The sequence below is a fragment of the Tinamus guttatus genome, unplaced genomic scaffold, assembly GCF_059628265.1.
Source record: "Tinamus guttatus ecotype Peru unplaced genomic scaffold, ASM5962826v1 Tinamus_guttatus_pri_ptg000474l, whole genome shotgun sequence".
Lineage (NCBI taxonomy): Eukaryota > Metazoa > Chordata > Aves > Tinamiformes > Tinamidae > Tinamus > Tinamus guttatus.
The window spans coordinates 218,741-230,780 of NW_028289008.1; the positions used below are offsets into that span (position 1 = coordinate 218,741).

Genomic DNA, 12,040 nt, shown 5'->3' on the forward strand with positions numbered 1-12,040 from the left:
CAGTGACAGGGACAAGACACTGGGACAGAGAAAGAGCTGCCAGCAGGGACAGCTCCAGGCAGCAGAGATGGGCAGGGAAGGAGAAGGAACTGCAGGGCATGGGACTCGGGCTGAACTCTGCAGCCAGAGCTGTGGCAGAGGAGAGGGGCATCTCTTTGGTGCCTCCCCACCAAGGGGCTGAGAGGGGCAGTGCTGCAGTGTCCTCCTCTGCAAGGTGCCATACCCTGCAGGTAAAGTGAAGGTTTTCCAGAATGCTTCTCTGTCCCTCTCCTTGCCTCCCTTGGCAACAGGGTCATGGTGTTGTTCCTTAATTCTTTTCCTGTCCATGCTGCTCCTGTTCTTGCTCTCTGCTTTCTGTGGTTGGGAGTATTCAGCTGCAGTTCAGGCACCAAAGCTACAAGTAGTGGAAAAGAAGGATTTCCAAAGGAGTGAGGTCTCCACAGCCCCATTCTGTCCTGTGGAGCTCCAGGAAATGCAGTACAGGGAAATGAGTTGACTGTCCCTTAAGGAAAGTCCATCTTAAATCCTGACAATCATTTGGCTGTTACCCTGTGGTGTCCTGCAGGCTGCCACCTGCCCTCCAGAAAGCCTCTGCTGTCTCATGGCATATCTGTGGTATCTCAGCGACCCATGGGGAACCCATAGAAATACTGACAGTATGGAAGTGATGGTGGGAGGCTGTAAATGGGCAGCAGAAAAGGCTCTTGTGTGTTGTTTGCTAGAAGGGGAGTGTGGAGACCTCCCTCAGGGGCATGTAGAAAGGGTGAGAAGGTCAGAGATGGGCACTCTGAAACCAGACTCTGCTCTCAGCAGGGGCTGCTCTCTTTTTAGAGTAATAACATCCTCTAGCTAGAAGAGGCATGAGCTTCAGAGATCTGGGAATGAGACAAATAGATAGATAAAAAAACTTCATTAATTTGTTTATTTTCCTTTTAAGAGTGTCCTCCTGATTGTCCATGTCTTTTCTTCCTCAGATATTGCCCCTATGCTGCAAAGGAACAAATGTCCAACAGCAGCTCCCTCAACGAGTTCCTCCTCCTGCCATTCGCAGACACACGGGAGCTGCAGCTCTTGCACTTCTCGCTCTTCCTGGCCATCTACCTGGCTGCCCTCCTGGCCAACGGCCTCATCATCACAGCCGTAGCCTGCGACCACCATCTCCACACCCCCATGTACTTCTTCCTCCTCAACCTCTCCCTCCTCGACCTTGGATCCATCTCCACCACTCTCCCCAAATCCATGCACAATTCCCTGATGGACACCGTAGCCATTTCCTACTGGGGATGTGTTGGCCAGGTCTTAAGTTTTACTATTTTCATGTCAGCGGAGTATTGTCTCCTCACAGTCATGGCCTATGACCGCTACGTTGCCATCTGCAGACCCTTGCACTACGGGACCCTCCTGGACAGCAGAGCTTGTGTCAGAATGACAGCAGCTGCCTGGACCAGTGGCTTTCTCAATGCTCTCCTGCAAACTGGGAACACATTTTCCCTACCCTACTGCAAAAGCAATGTGGTGGAGCAGTTCTTCTGTGAGATCCCCCAGATCCTCAAGCTCTCCTGCTCACACTCCTACCTCAGAGAGGCTGGGCTTCTGGTGGTTAGTGTTTGTTTAGGCTTCGGGTGTTTCACTTTCATTGTGGTGTCCTACGTGCAGATCTTCAGAGCTGTGCTGAGGATCCCCTCTGAGCAGGGCCGGCACAAAGCCTTTTCCATGTGCCTCCCGCACCTGGCCGTGGTCTCCTTGTTTGTTAGCACTGCATTTTTTGCCTACCTGAAGCCCCCCTCCATCTCCTCTCCAACTCTAGACCTGGTGCTGGCTGTTCTGTACTCGATGGTGCCTCCAGCCCTGAACCCCCTCATCTACAGCATGAGGAACAAGGAGCTCAAGGATGCCTTAAGGAAAGTGATTTCATGGACATTTTTCAGCAGTGGTAAAATTGCCACATCTCTCCACAAATGACTCTTTCTCTATCCCAACCAGATTGAGTACTGTTTCGTCGTGTTATTTTTATTGTGTCTTTCATTAGTAGTAATAATTGTTATCATGTTGCTACACAAGTTCTTGGATTCGTGATATTTAGTCTGAGACTGCTCACCTAGTCCATTAAATTCTGTCGAATGCTGTATCAGGACAGGCTCCCTCAGTGACTCCTATATAATAGAAAAGGTTCTGTCCAGTGCACTTCCTGAAGGCTGGATTTTCTTCAAAGCTGGTGTCAATAACACGCCCAAGAAACTGCATACCAGAAGGGCCTGCTGAGCAGCTTGCTCCATGGGTTCAGCATCAAAAACTCATCATCTTGTAATGATCTCTACAGAGATCAAGGGGTGGATTTGGGAAGCACTTATCAGTGTCCAGGAATAGTGTAGAGGTTGAGTGGTGCTGCATTTACATGGCCAGAGTTGCACCACATGTTAAAGCACAGTGTCAGATTCCTGTGTTTCTGGAAGGGAAGCTGGAGATGCCAGGAGAGCAGTGAGTGGAGCCTCACAAGGGGAGAGGTCCTCCAAGGTGGAGGCACCTAAAGGTAACACACTAAACCCAGGTTTTTGGGGGCAAGGCAGACCTCAGGATCTAGAGGTGCACCTGGACACAAGCCAGTACCCTCAGAAATGTCCGTAGTTCCTCCCAGCACCTGACACATCCTCAGACTCCTGGGGGGAATCGTGGCCACAAACCCCCTTTGGTTGAGTCTGCTTCCCTCCAGGAGCAGAACAGCAACCATGGAGACACTTCCTGATCCCTGTGTGCTCAACTGCCCCTTTGCTCCGGGAAGCAGCACCGTGAGCTCAGGGTCTTGCTGGGAGAACAGGGAAGGGAATGGTGGGAACAGGCAACAGAATCAGAGGAGGGATTGTCTGAAATGACAAGGAAGTGGAACTGAATGTGAAGGGGTCTTAGAGAGAAAAATGCTGACATGGACTCCAAGACAATACTGGTGCACTACAGCAAGCTCCAAGACAATACTCAGGGTGTGGGTATGAGAGCCAGACAACCCTGCTGTGCTGGCCCACCCCATGGCCTGGGAAGCAGATGAAGAAGGATCAATGCTGTCCATCCTCTTAGCTCATAGGGGCATCAACCCTCCTGAAGGATGGCACCAAATATAAGGCTAAGACCCCTTTCAGAGACCTGTACTGAAGGAAGCATGACCCAGGAGACACATCAGTTTGCTGCTGTCTCTGAGGACCTACCCCCAGCACACGTCCTTGAGACAATCTCCCGCACTCTGCCTGCTGCCCATTGCTCCAGAGGTCACATTCCAAGAAGGTCCATGCCGAGGTGGAGGACTGTGTGTGCAGCTGTAAGCCCTGGGAGGACGAGCCCTCCCCTGGCTCCTCTGCAGGGCTGGCAGGGAGAATTCAGAGATGATGCTGGAGCTGTCTACTGGGCCAGTAGACCATCCTCCTGCCATGGGGACCTTCAAGCAGGGTGTGTCGGAACAAACATCGAGCCCACACTACTATTTTTTGGGGAGGGAAGAGAGAGGAGAAACTGGCATGAGAAACAACTCCCAGCCCCTGCCCCAGCCCCTCGCAGCAGCCATTCCCAGCACTGCCCATTCCCCATGGTCCCGGGAGGGCTCCTGTTTGGATGTGCCCAGCTCCGTGTGCCTGCCGGGCCCAGCACCTGTGTGGGGGGAATGGCCACCCTGCCTGGACTCTCTGTGGGCCCAGAGCCCAGCAGAGCTCTCAGCACGGCCTTCTGCCCAGCCCAGGGGGACAGGAGCAGGAGTGCACAGGGGCTGGGGGCTGGTGGGAGGCCGCTGGGCAGGCAGTGCTAGGGGAAGGGGCACTGAAGGCTCTCATGGGAACCCTGCTGAGCAGATGTTTCCCTGCCTCTGCTCACACCGGGTGCTGGACGGTGCCTGCACAGGGGCCACGTGCAGGGCAGCAGAGCTGGGCCAGGGCAGCAATGTGATGCAGATGGGAGCCAGGACGCTCCAGAAGCTCCTGTCATTGTGGAAGGGGACTCAGGGCTGCTAGTGGGGCTGGGGGGTCTCTCAGGGGCCTCAGCCAGCGGCACCACCTGCCAGGTCTCCCAGACCCAAAGCAGATGGTAGGTGCCAAGCTCTGCAGCTCCCAGTGTTCCCTCTCTTGTGTCACTCTCAGGAGCACCCCTAGGTGTGTCACCTCCTGCCTGAAGGCGGAAAGGAGCAGCTTGAGCTTATCGTCTCATTCCATCTGACCTAGCTTCTACCCTGGTGTGAGCCCACACGCTCTGCCATGGCTCATCTTCTGTCTGCACACACTCTCTTCTGAGGCCAAATCAAGTCCTGCAGAGCAGGACTGACCACGATAGGGTGCAGACAGGAGCCATGACATTCCAGAAGCTTTCAGACTAGAGGGGCATTCATGTCCCTCCTATGCACACCAGAGACCCACAGGACATGGGATTACTTTTGTCTAAGTATAGGCGAGTGTGAAAGAGATATTTGCATGGACGTCCCTTATGAAACCCTTGTCCCTAATCAGTAGAGATAGAAGGTAGGAGTCAGCTGCTCGGATAATGACACGTTGTGATGCCTGAGGTGCCAGGGATGATCCAAGGCACATGCAAGGGTCTGCAAGTTCTCTTGGAACAAGACCGAGAGATGCACATCCTTCCCAAGCATCAGCTGGTGGCCATAGAGGCAAGGAGGCCCCTTGGCCACCTGAAATGGAACCACATATGTGCATTTAGAGCACCTGAGCCCATCTTGGTCAGATATTTCAATGGAGCCTACAGGCCCATGCAGCTGAGCAGAGAGAGGATCCTACCCTGAGGAGGGCGACCTGTCTCTGCAGGTATAACCACAGGCTATACTAGAGCGTAAATCACAGCAAAGTGACATGTGCGCAGCCCTGCATGGCAGGCACATCAGTGTCCTGATCCGCTGTCGGGGGAGATTTCGATACGATCCCAAGAGTGAGATTAAGACACAAATGGGGTCAAATGCCATACAACCTTGTAAACTTTATTCTCATAATCGCAGTAGGACAGAGAGAAGGAGGGAAAAAGAAAGATGAACAAGCAAGCGGGAGAGATGCAGCAAGATTAGTTCCCACCACCACCAGTCCAGCTAAACTTCGTTGGCTCCACCTCAACGTAGGTGATGATCTCTTGAAGGAGAGTTCAGGAAAAGAAGCTGCACATGTATGTGTGTGTGGTGGTGGGGATATGCAGTCCTTTTATGTCCCAGTTCCTGAAGAGTTCCCCCACTTTCGTACATGCGGTGTGCTCTGGTGCTCCTCTTTACTCAACTCAAGTGTAAGTGCCGCTCAGTAGGCACTGCTGAGCATTATTTGAGTCTTGAGCTGATCTTCCCAGAGACAGGATGCCAAGGCCAAGAAGTTGTAAACTGTATGGAGATAAAACACCTCGAGCTGATATCACAGTCTTCCCAGAGACAGAATGCCAAGGTCAAGATGTCTTAAATGGTTTGGCAACAATGTCAAGACAAACACAATCCAAAACGGTCTTTTAAAGTGTGTCTGCAAACTGAAGTCCTGTGCTGACCCTGCGCACTGCAAAAGCTAAGCGGCGATGTAGAAAGTGTTGGGGTGGCTTGGGTGTGTGGCTTGAGTTGGTGGTTTCAGTGTGTGTCTCAGCTGCCAGACTGTCTAGTGTGGATGCCTCTTGTGGATGAGTGGTGTGCAAGGCAGGTGTTTTGGGTGTTGAGCAGGAGAATGTGCGGGAGCGCTAGGGCAGGCAGCTCCAGCCTGTGTTTCTATGCTGTGTGTTGTGTCTGCGCACTGTTTTGCACAGGTCTTGAGGTCATTCGTGTTCTTTCTTTTCTGGAACATAAAGTATCTTCTGTGCAGTAGTGCTTCTTTTTGCAGAGGATTTTCCTCAGTTAGCATGCCATTGTTTGTGTGTGTGCCTTTCAGTTTGGGGCTGGAGCTGCCTTGCACGTGGGAGTTGGTTGTAGTAAAGTGAGCGTGGCAGAGATGGCCTGGAGTGGTGATTGGTCAGGGTATGTGTAATCGACTTGATATATTCATGTGTGGTATATTCAGTGTGGGGGGCAGGCATCAGTCGGTTGGGACGGTGGCAATTTGTATTGATTTTTCAAATGTAGAGCAGAATTCCCAGGGGCCCCAAAAGAGAGATAGAGGAAGCAAAGGTCATGCTCCAATAATAAGGGTGAGCTAGGGAGTTGTTGGAAGGAGAGTGTTGTGGTCAGTGAGTTTTCTCAATTACATCCTGCTTTGTGCATATTGGTCCCAAGGGTTGTGTCATGCTCCTGCTTTGCCTTGTGCTGCCCCCACCTTGCCTTGAAATTTATTGACCTCATCATTTGTTTCCCATCTTGTCAAGGCCTAGGCTCTTTATTGCTGGTATCTTTTGTATCAATCTTTTGAGCTTGGGTGGCCCCTTTTTGTCACGGTCAGAGGTGTTTGGGCTTGCCCAGAGCATCCAAGCGGCACTGCTGTGGTGGTTTAGGGCTTTCTGGCAGAGTGTGTTGTGTGTGTGCATGCAGTAAGAGTCACTTGCAGTGTAGAAAAATTTATCGATGTAACTTTTTAGAGGTTAGAGGGTTTGGAGTTAGAATTGAAGGTTTAGAAGTGGGGTTAGAGTTAGAGGTTTAGAGGGTTCGAGTGTTTAGGGTTAGATGTTTAGCGTTTAGGGGTAGAGGGTTAGCGGGTTTGGGGTTAGGTTTAGAGGGTTTAGGGTAAGAGTGTTTAGGGTTTAGAGGGTAGAGGTTCAGAGGTTTTAGGGGTAGAGGTTTAGGGGTTTAGGGTTTAGGGTTTTAGGGATAAGGTTAGAGGGTTTAGGATTTAGGGTTTTAGAGACAGAGGGCTGCAGGGGTTTGGGTAAGGGTTAGGATTAGGGGATTAGGGAGCTGGGGGGGTTAGAGTTTTAGAGGGTTTAGCGTTAGGGTTTAGTGTTAGGGTTAGCAGGTTTAGCATTAGGGTTAGAGGGGTTAGGGTTTGACATTAGAGGGCTAGAGGGCTAAGGGTTTAGGGTTATTGTTTAGAGGGTTTAGGGTTTAGGGCTATGGGTTAGTGGGATTAGTGGTGTTAGGGTTGGTATTAGATGGTTAGAGGAGTTAGGGTTAGAGGGGTTAGGGTTACAGTTAGGTGGTTAGGATTTAGCATTAGATTGCTTAGGATTAGAGTGTTGGAGAGTTCGAGGAGTTAAATGTTTAGGGTTAGTTGTGGTTAGGGTAAAGGAACCTTCTAATTAACCCTAAATGTTAGGGTTAATGTTAGAAGATTAAGGCGGTTAGGGCTAGAGGCTTAAGGAGGTTAGGACTAAGGGGGTTGGGGTTAAGGTGGCTAGATGGTTTAGGGGTAAGGGTTTAGAGCTGGAGGGCCTAGGAGTTAGGTTTAGGGCGTTAGAGGCATTAGGGTTAGTGTTAGAGGGTTGAGGGGTTAGACTAGAGGGTTTGGGGTTACAGTTAGATGGTTAGGATTTAGCGTTATATTGTTTAGGGTTAGAGCATCAGAAGGGTTAGATGGTTTAGGGGGTTAGACAGTTTATAGGTAAGGTTTTAGGTTAGAGGCTTTAGGGGAGTTATAGAGGTTAGAGAGGTTAGAGGTGTAAGGGTTTAGGGTTAGGGGTGTTACAGGGCTAGAGGGTTTAGGGTTAGAAATAGAGGTTGCGGGGTTTAGGGTTAAGGATTAGAGGGTAAAGAGTTAGAAGGTTTGGGGTTAGGGTTAGAGGGTTTGGGGTTAAGGGTGGGGTTAGGGTTAGGGGGTTAGGCAGTTCAAGGGGTTAAGAGGGCTATGGTTAAAGGATTTGGGGTTAGAGGGTTTCGGGTTAGGGTATCGGGTCAGATGTTCAGGGGTAGAGGCTTAAGGGGGTGAGGGGCTTTAGAGTGAAGGGGGTTTAGGGATAAAGGTTAGAGGGTTTAGGGCTTAGGAATAAAGGTTAGTTTAGGAGGTTGGGGGTTAGAGGGTTAACGGTTACGTTTAGAGTGTCTAGGTTTTAGAGGTAGAGGGTTTAGGGTTAGAATTAGAGGGGTAGATGTGTTAGGGGTAGAGGGGCTAGGGGTTTAGGGCTAGAGGGTTTAAAGCTAGAGGGTATAGGGTTAGATGTTTAGAGGTAGAGGCTTAGAGGGTGAAGGCGGGTAGAAGTCTAGAGGGTTTATGGTTTAGGTTAGATGTTTAGGGTTTAGGGGTAGGGTTTTAGAAGTTTTAGGGGATTAGGGTGGGAGGTTTTAGTGTTAGAGGGTTTAAGATTATGGTTAGGAGTTAGGGTTAGTGAGTTTAGAATTTATAGTTAGTGTTGGTTAGGGTTTTGGATTAGATGTTTGCTGTTAGGGGTTTAGGTTTACAGGGTTAAGAGGGTTAGAGGGTTAAGGGAGTTAGAGGGTTTAGGCTTTTGGGTTTGAGGGTTAGGGTTTAGGTGGAGAGGGTTAAGGGGGTTAGAATGTTAAAGGGGTTTAGGGTTAAGATGCTTAGAGAGTTTAGGAGTTAGTGGTAAGGGTTAGGATTAGGGGATTAGGGAGTTAAAGTCAGAGGGCTAAGGAGGTTAGAGGGCTGAGGGGGTTAGATGACTGAGGGTTAGTGGGTTGGATTTTTAAGGGTAGATAAAGGGTTTAGTCTTAGGGTTAGAGTGTTAGGGCTTGGCATTAGGGTTAGTGGGTTTACGATTAGGGTTAGAGAATTTAGGTTTTAAAGTTAGAGGGCTTGAGGGCTTTAAAGTTGGAGGGTTAGATGAGTGTTTAGGGTTTAGAGAGGCTAGAGGGTTTAGGGTTTAGAGTTATGGATTTGAAGGATTAAGGTTAGAGGGGTTTAGAGGGGTTAGGGTTAGCAATAGAGGGTTAAGGGGTTGCGAGTTAGGGGGTTTAGGGGTTATGGGTTAGGATTTAGGGGTTAGACTTAGAGGGTTTAGGGTCAGAGGGTTTAGGGGTTCCGAGTACAGATTAGGTTTAGAGGGGTTGGGGGTTAGGGTTAGAGTGTTAGGGATTCAGGGTTAAATGTTAGGGGCTTAGGGGTTTAGGGTTAGAGAGTGAGGGGGTTTAGGGTTAGATGTTCAGGCGTAGAGAGTCAGAGGGTGAAGGAGGGTAGAGGGTGAAGGATCAGGATGAGGGAGTTAAGAGGTCTGAGGGGGTTAGAGAGCCGAGAGGGTTAGAGGTCTGCAGGTTAGCAGGTTAGGGGGTTTAAGCATAGAGGGTTAGCAGGTTTAGTGTTAGGGTTAGGGAGTTAGAGTTTAGTGTTAGGGTCAGGGGTGTTAGGATTAGGGTTTAGGGTTACGGGTTAGAGGGATTAATGTTTAGGATAATGGGTTAGAGGGATTAGGATTAGAGGGTTTAGGATTTAGGGTTAGATGTTTAGAGTTTAGGGTTATGCTTAGAGGGTAGGGTTAGATGGTTAGAGTGTGGGGTTAAAGTTAGTGTATTTAGAGTTTAGGGTTAGAGGTTGTAGGGTTAAAAGGTTTTGGTAAAAGGGTTAGGGGTTTAGAGGGTAAAGGGGTTAGAGAGTTAGTGGGATTGGGATTAGAGGGTTTAAGGTTGCGAGTTTCGGGTTAGGGTTTCAGGTTAGATGTTTGGGAGTTTAGAGTTAAGTGGTTGAAGGGGATTTAGGGTGAAGGATGTTTAGGGTTAAGTGTTAGAGCTCTTAGGAGTTAGGAGTAAGGGTTAGATTTAGGAGGTTAGGGTGATAGAGGGTTAGGGAGTTTAGGGTTAAGTTTAGAGGCTTTAGTTTTTAGGCTTTAGGGGTAGAGGATTTTGGTTTAGGATTAGATGGGTAGAGGCATTGGGGAAGAGAGGCTGGGGTAGAGGGGCTTGGTGTTTAGGGCTAGAGGGTTTAGGGCTCGAGGGTGAGATGTTTAGGGTTTAGAGGTAGAGGTTTAGAAGTTTTAGGGGTTAAGGGTTAGAGTTTTTTGTGTTAGAGGGTTTGAGGTTATGGTTAAGGGTTAGGGTTAGTGAGTTTAGGATTTATGGTTAGTGCTAGAATGTTAGGGTTTCAGGTTAAAGGTTTAGGGTTTAGGTTTAGAGGTTTTAGCAGTTAGAAGGTTAAGGAGGTTTAGGATTAAGGGAGTTAGAGGATCTAGGGTTAGAGGGGTTGGGGTTTAGGGTTAGAGGGTTAGGGTTTAGGGATAGAGTGTTTAAGGTTTGATGTTTAGGGTTTAGGTGTAGAGGATTAAGGGGGTTTAGAGTTAAGGAGTTTATGGCTAAGATGGTTAGAGAGTTTATGGGTTAATGGTAAAGGTTATGATTAGGGGATTAGGGCATTAGAGTTAGAGGGCTAAGGGGGATAGAGGGCTGAGGGGGTTAGAGGGCTGACGGTTGGCAGGTTGGTTGTTTAAGGGTTTAGATGATTTAGCATTAGGTTTAGAGTGTTACGGTTTAGCATTAGGGTTAGAGGGTTTATGGTTCGGGTTAGAGGGGTTAGAGTTTAAAGTTAGAGGGATAGCGAGCTAAGGGTTTAAAGTTGGAGGATTAGGGGGATGAGGGTTTAGGGGTTAGAGGGGTTAGGGTTTAGGATTATGAGTTTGAAGGATTAAGGTTAGAGGGGTTAGGTTTAGTATTAGAGGTTTAGGAGGTCAGGGGGTTAGAGGATTAGGGGGATAAGGGATTGAGGGTTAGGGGATTGATTAGAGGGTTAGAGAGTTTAGGGTTTACTGTTAGAGGGTTAGGGTTTATGGGTGGGGTTAGGGTTAAAGGGTTTAGGGTTAGAGGGGTAGGGTTTAGGGTTAGAGGGGTAGGGTTTAGGGGGTTAGAGGATATGGGGGGTTAGAGGGTTTAGGGGTTAGCAGTTCCAGGTAAAGGTTATGTTTAGGGAGTTAAGGGGTCAGTTTAGAGGGTTAGGGGGTTAGGGGTTTAGGGGTAGATGGTTAGGTGTTTAGGAGTAGAGGATTGGAGGGTGAAGGGGGGTAGAGGGTGAAGGAGGGTAGAAGGTGAAGGGATTAGGGGTAAGGGTTAGGACTGGGGGTTAAGAGGCCTGAGATGGTTTGAGGGATCAGGAGGTGAGAGGGCTGAGGGTGTTTAAGGGTAATGGGTTAGAGGGTTTAATGTTAGGGTTGGAATGTTAGGGTTTAGTGTTAGTGTTAGGGGGTTTAGCATTAGGGTTAGAGAGGTTAGAGGGGTTAAGGTTTAGGCTTTTGGGTTACAGGGCTAAATATTTAGGGTTATGGGTTAGAGGGATTAGGGTTAGTGGGTTAGAGGAGTTAGGGTTTCGGATTAGATGTTTAGGGTTTACCGTTATGGTTAGAGGGTAGGGTTAGATGGTTAGGGTGTAGGGTTAAGTTTAGTTTGTTTATCATTTATGATTAGAGGCTGTAGGGTTATAAGGTTGTGGTAAAAGGGTTGGGGTTAGAGGATTAGGGTATTTAGGGTTAGGGCTTAGGGTTAGAGTGTTAGAAGATTTAGGGGGTGGGGGTTGGGTTAGACCGTTTAGAGTTAGAGGGTTAGAGAGTTTAGGGTTAGAGGGCTAGACTGCTTAGGGTTTAAGGTTTGGGTTAGAGGGTTGGAGAGATTGGGCATGGAAGGTTTAGAGTTTAGGTTTGGGGTAGAATGATTAGGCTTAGGTTTAGGGTTAGAGAGTTAGGGCTCAGGGTTAGTGTTAGAGGGTTTAGGGTTTACTGTTGGAAGGTTAAGAGGGTTTGAGAGTTAAGGGGGCTGAAGGTTTAGGTTTAGAGGGTATAGGAGTTAGGGTTTAGGTTTAAGGGTTAGGTTTAGGGCATTAGGCGGTTAGAGTTAGGAGGTTACGGGGTCAGTGGTTTAGGGCTTACAGTGATAGCGGGTTTTGTTAGCTTAGAGTGTTAGGGTTAGTGGGTTATAGGGTTAGTGGTAGAAGAGTTGTAGTAGAGGGTTAAGAGGGTTTAGGGTTAAGGGGATTAGAGGGTTGAGGGTTAGCGGTTTAGGGTGTTTAAAGGTAGAGGGTTAGAGAGATTAGGGGCAGGGTTAGAGTCTTAGGGTTTAGCGTTAGGGCTAGAGAGTTTAGGATTAGGGTTACAGGGGTTAGGGTTATGGGTTAGAGGCTTTAAGGATTAGGGTTATGGGTTAGAAGGGTTAGTGTTTAGGGTCAGAGGGTTTAGAGTTAGGGTTACAGAGTTAGAGGGTTAGAGGGTTAGAGGCTTTAGTATTAGAAGTTTTAGGGTGAGA

General features: G+C 48.8%; 1 protein-coding gene across 1 annotated transcript; it reads left to right on the forward strand.

The window, feature by feature from the left end:
• Nucleotides 1-1,002: 1,002 nt before the first annotated feature.
• LOC148592955 (olfactory receptor 14A16-like) lies at nt 1,003-1,962 on the forward strand. The gene has a single exon (XM_088533016.1). The coding sequence runs from the start codon at nt 1,003-1,005 to the stop codon at nt 1,960-1,962; it is 960 nt and encodes a 319-aa protein (XP_088389142.1).
• The last annotated feature ends 10,078 nt before the right edge of the window (nt 1,963-12,040 follow it).